Source organism: Crocodylus porosus, unplaced genomic scaffold (assembly GCF_001723895.1).
Source record: "Crocodylus porosus isolate Cpor-Errol unplaced genomic scaffold, CroPor_comp1, whole genome shotgun sequence".
NCBI lineage: Eukaryota > Metazoa > Chordata > Crocodylia > Crocodylidae > Crocodylus > Crocodylus porosus.
In genome coordinates this window covers 41,009,819-41,014,721 of record NW_017728911.1, presented here as the reverse complement: position 1 = coordinate 41,014,721, position 4,903 = coordinate 41,009,819, and the positions used below count along the sequence as shown (strand labels likewise).

The 4,903-nt window shown below is 39.0% G+C and overlaps 1 protein-coding gene across 1 annotated transcript in view; it reads left to right on the top strand.

Annotated features, from left to right (window-relative positions):
* CTDSPL2 (CTD small phosphatase like 2) overlaps positions 1 to 4,126 on the top strand; it is a 44,801-nt gene extending 40,675 nt beyond the window's left edge. The window contains exons 12-13 of the mRNA XM_019533912.1: positions 926 to 1,021; positions 1,376 to 4,126. Coding sequence (XP_019389457.1) covers positions 926 to 1,021; positions 1,376 to 1,441 — 162 coding nt within the window. The 3' untranslated portion in view covers positions 1,442 to 4,126. The remainder of the gene's footprint in view (positions 1 to 925; positions 1,022 to 1,375) is intronic.
* The last annotated feature ends 777 nt before the right edge of the window (positions 4,127 to 4,903 follow it).

The window sequence follows — 4,903 nt, the reverse complement described above, 5'->3', positions numbered from 1 at the left end:
AACCTGTAGGTATGGTGCCGGTTGTTCCTCCCCAGGTGCAGCACCTTGCACTTGTTCGTGTTGAAACCCATCCTGTTCTCATCCGCCCACCCCTGTAACCTGTCTAGGTCTGACTGCAGCCTATTCCTCCCTTCTGGCGTGCCCACATTCCCCCACATCTTGGTGTCATCAGAAAATTTGAACAGGGTGCTATTTATCCCTCGTCCAAGTCACTGATGAAGATGTTGAATGAACAGTGCGGGCCCGAGGACCGAGCCCTGGGGGACCCCACTGCCCACGTCCCTCCAGGTCGAAAATGACCCATCCACCACCACTCTCTGGGTGTCGCCAGTTGGCGACATGTCTGATTGTGTGGGTGTCGACACCACAGCCCCCAGTTTCTTAATAAGAACAGGATGAGACACAGTGTAGAAGGCCTTCTGAAAGTCCAGGAAGACGATGTCCACTGCTACCCCTGCATCTAAGGATTTGGTGATCTGGCCACCAGGTTGGTCTGACAGGACCTGCCCCTAATGAACCCGTGTTGGTTGCCCCTAAGCATGATCTCCCCCGCTGGCCCTTCATGGACATGCGCCAGAATAATTCTCTCAAAAAGCTTGCCCAGGATCAAGGTAAAACTAACTGGCCTGGTTCTCCCACTTACTGGTGAAACTGGAAGTAAAATCTGTGGCAGTCCCCAGGGAGCAGAACAAGGAGGATCTGCTTCGTGCCTGCTGCTAGTCACTTAGGTCCCACAAGGTGAGAGCTTGTATTTTTCATTGTGCCCTTTGAAAAGCAGGTATGGCAGGGCATGCTGTCCTGCACGTTAGAGAGCACAGTGCTCAGTGATAGGCTCTGCTTTGCATAAAGAGTGCCAGAGCTCCAGTCATCTTTTTCAAGAAATTAAACGATTAAAATGAACAACATATCTGTAATTTTACTTTAGCTTTCAAATGGAATTCCTATAGAGAGCTGGTTCATGGATAAAAATGACAATGAACTCCTAAAATTGATTCCTTTTCTGGAGAAACTTGTAGAGCTGGTGAGTATTTCATTTATTCACCTTTTTTCAAATGCATTCTAGGTAACATTTTCACAAGTGCCTAAGTGATTTAAGATGCCAACTCACCGGGATGCTAACTCACTTAGGCTCTCATACCAGTTCTGTCACTGACTGTCTGCGGAGCCTGTCCGTGACTGTCTCCTCTTCTGTGCAATGGGGATAAGTTACCTCACAGATTTGTGGCGAAAGTTAATTAATGTCAGACTCAAAATATAAATCCCTGTGTAAGTGTTACTATTTTATACTACCCCTTTTTGCATATTGGCCACTTACAGTCTGAATGGTAACTTGAGCTCATTGTGTTAAAACTTGTTGTTTTATTTTCCTCTCCAGAATGAAGATGTTCGACCTCACATCAGAGACAGATTTCGCTTGCATGACTTGCTACCCCCAGACTAAAGCCTTTTGTCAAGTTGCTGAAGGGGGAGAAAATGCAGGACCCTTTTGGACTAAAACAAAAAACATTGCCATTACTGTTGAAATTTTGCATTTTTGTACCCCGTCTTGCTTTTCTTATCTTTGGTGCCCAACAGTAATCAAGGGTTACAGAAAGAGACTTTATATATCTGAGGTCGAATACATAACAGTACAATACAGTAGGTAGGCTAGAACAGAAAAGTCTTTAGAACTAGTGCGACTCCAACAAAATTTTTTTTATGTACAGGACATCTGCAGTTTATAAAGAATTCTGTTTCTGCCACCAGCAGTTTGACCTGTAGAAACACAGGATTTTATGATATAACAGAGATTGAAAATGGACTCTAATTTTCTCTCTGTTTGGTGCTCTAAGTGGGTTTGTAGCCACTTTTCTGTTACTTTAAGATTCTCATTTCAACAGGAATGGCCAGTAAAAGTTGTTTTATTTTCCTGTTAAGGTTTATAACCTTTTTACATTTTTGACCTGTATTAGATTTAGCATTTCATTATGCATTCCTTTTAGTTGAGGCGCTTCATAGTTTTTTCTGGAAATAGCCAAATTTTATTAGTTTTTTTTATTATCCAGTTGAATGGCGGTTTCCCTGCTTTGTCTGCCTGCACACTGTATATTTGTTTAAAAATATTCTCTAGTTTTAGTCCATGTAAGTTTCATTTAGAAAAACCTGCATTTATATTTTGTTTCTGTAATATTCTACTGTAGTTGAAATCTTTTCAAAAATCAAGAGACTGGCTAGATAAGAAAAAATATAAAAATTACTAATATTCAGAATATTTAAACCATTGTGATGGCATGGCTCTGGAAAGACAATACCTTGCAGTGGCACACACAGCTGATGGACAAGGAATACCTCAGACCATACTGTGCATGCAAATCTTGAAGGAGAATTGGTTTGGTCATCTGCTGGGTTTGATGCAGTTTCAAATACCGCTGCCTTCACTTTCCTCCAGGAATGAAGTATTCTGCACAGTTGCTCAGTATTTTAAGATGTTTTGCATGGGCTGACGGTGCCTCTGTTACACTGCTCGTTACAATCAGTTTCAAACTCTGTGTAGCAGCGTAGGTACCCGACAGTAACTATGCACGATCCTGTGGTACAGCATACTCCCATGCCACCCATGCAGTTCATATGCTATCATAGTGGTTTTCTATGCTATATAGAAATAGTCTTCAAGCCTTGGTTCTCTAATGCAGCTACCGCAAGAGGTTGATATTTTTATAATGGTGTGTAATCTCCTTTTCAGGAGGCTTTTTATGGAAGGTATAATTTGTAAAAGTTAGGATGCTTTGCCTCTCGACTGCATTAACATGCCACAGGCTCGGACTGTTTTTGTGTAAAAGATGTCACAGAACGGCACTTTTTCTAAAGAGAAGTTTGATATTTTGTATGCTTGTTAAGAAAGTACAGTATTGGAAATTAAAGGTGGACAACTGATAATTGAGAAGTATGTCAATTAATTTTTTATGTATATTACCTGTTTACTTGTACAATTTTATTGTACAAATTACATGCAGCTTCATTTTCAAATGAGTCCTTAAAATAAGGAAAAATCTTTTTAGGAAAACATTTAATTTTTGTATTTTTGATTTTAAAAGGCATGAGTTATGTCAACTTTTTCCAGTGTATTAATGAAGATTTTAACTTTTCATCAGGTTGAGTGTTTTCTTACTATATTATCTGTTGTGTATGTAGCTAGCACATTGTGTCACTGAACTGTTAAAAAATAGCATGTAGAGCAAGCCTGTTTCGTGGAAAATCCTTATTCATTAAAAAAAATCATCATGGCAGATTTTCTGCAAAAAAGTGAAAGCATTTGCAATTCAGAATACTGATTTTTTTTGTATTTAAAGAAAGGTATTTTGCTTGCAGGAAAGAAATACTACAGATTCATTTTAATGAGAATCTTTTAAATGTATTTATCTTTAGGGCATCTGGGCATCTTTACGCTGTTTGTCTTATGTCTTTATTGAAATAAAATGTACATAACATTACCTTTATATATGCTTTTGCGCAGACGTGTGAGCGCTGTAACCATCCCTGTTCCCTCCTGTTTTTTGTTAATGGGATCTGAAAATATTTATATATTTGAAAATGGCAAGCTTGTACTTGAGTTGCTATGAGGTTATCCAACAATTTTTAAATTAATTTTTTAAAATCTCGAACACAAATTAAGAGAGATTTTTTTAATGTAGTTTAACAATGAATCCCTGTTTAGAGTGGAATTTCTTCCAAATTGCTATAAATAATATATTGTAAAATATAAGGATTTTTTTTAATTCACTGCTGAATCTAACATAATGGAACTAGTTTGAATAAATAATTCATGGACATTCTCTATGATTCAAGATGGTGGCAAATGATTGCCATCTATTCGAATAGTTTCCCTAAGTGTTTGCATTCTAATTTATGACGTTTTTGAGTAAAACCATTACAAAATTGTTCTTTTTATTTAAGCCAAAGCATGCATTGCATTTTACAGACCTATCTGTGATTTCATATCACTGAGGAAAATTAGAATGTGATATTTTACAGTCTGGCTTCTAGTAAACGTAGGGAAAATGGGTGATTTAGTACTACCTAGATGCACAACAAAAATAATCTATACAGACTGCTCTGTAATACATATTAAATATTGATATTTTACTGTGCTGCGTCTGATCTTTATAATTTTGATTGTTTTTTGCAGAGAGAATTACATTTTTTAATTTGTTTATAATGTCAAATATTTCTTTTCTAAATAATCTTTTATCTAGTCAGACTTTTTTGTTTCTTGTTTTTTATTTTACTGGATTCAAGGGGTGGAATAACAAGGCTTAAGTGCTACTCTGAATCGAGACTGCTGTCATACCTAGTTAATAGGTTTGACCCAGGATGTCAAATTTATCCAGGCCCCCACCCAGATCTGGACCGCAGGGCTGCTTATGACCCAGATGCACATTCAGCCCATGGACCATGTGTATGACACCTGTGGCTAGGCCAGTCATTTATTCTATGACAACCAAAAGTGACAGTGACACCAAGGGGCAGGGGGACGTTCAGTTTGGGACCTCTTAATATTACCTCAGTGTTAAATTAACTTTACAGCTGTATCACTTACTCAAATTAAAAATGTTTAGATAATCTTTATGCACATTACACATGTAGACCCAGTATGGGTTGGGGGCTGACTGGCTGGGCAGCAGCTCTGCAGAAAAGGACCTGGGGGGTGACAGCGGGCAATAAGCTGAATATGACTCAGCAGTGTGCCCTGGTTGCCACAAAGGCTATCAGCATCCTGGGTGCATTGGTCAGAGCGTTGCCAGTAGATCAAGGACTGTGATTCTTCCCCTCTATTCTGCACTGGGGAGGCCACATCTGGAGTCCTGTGTCCAGCTGTGGGCCCCCATTACAGAAAGGATGTGGACACATTGGAGAGAGTCCAGCG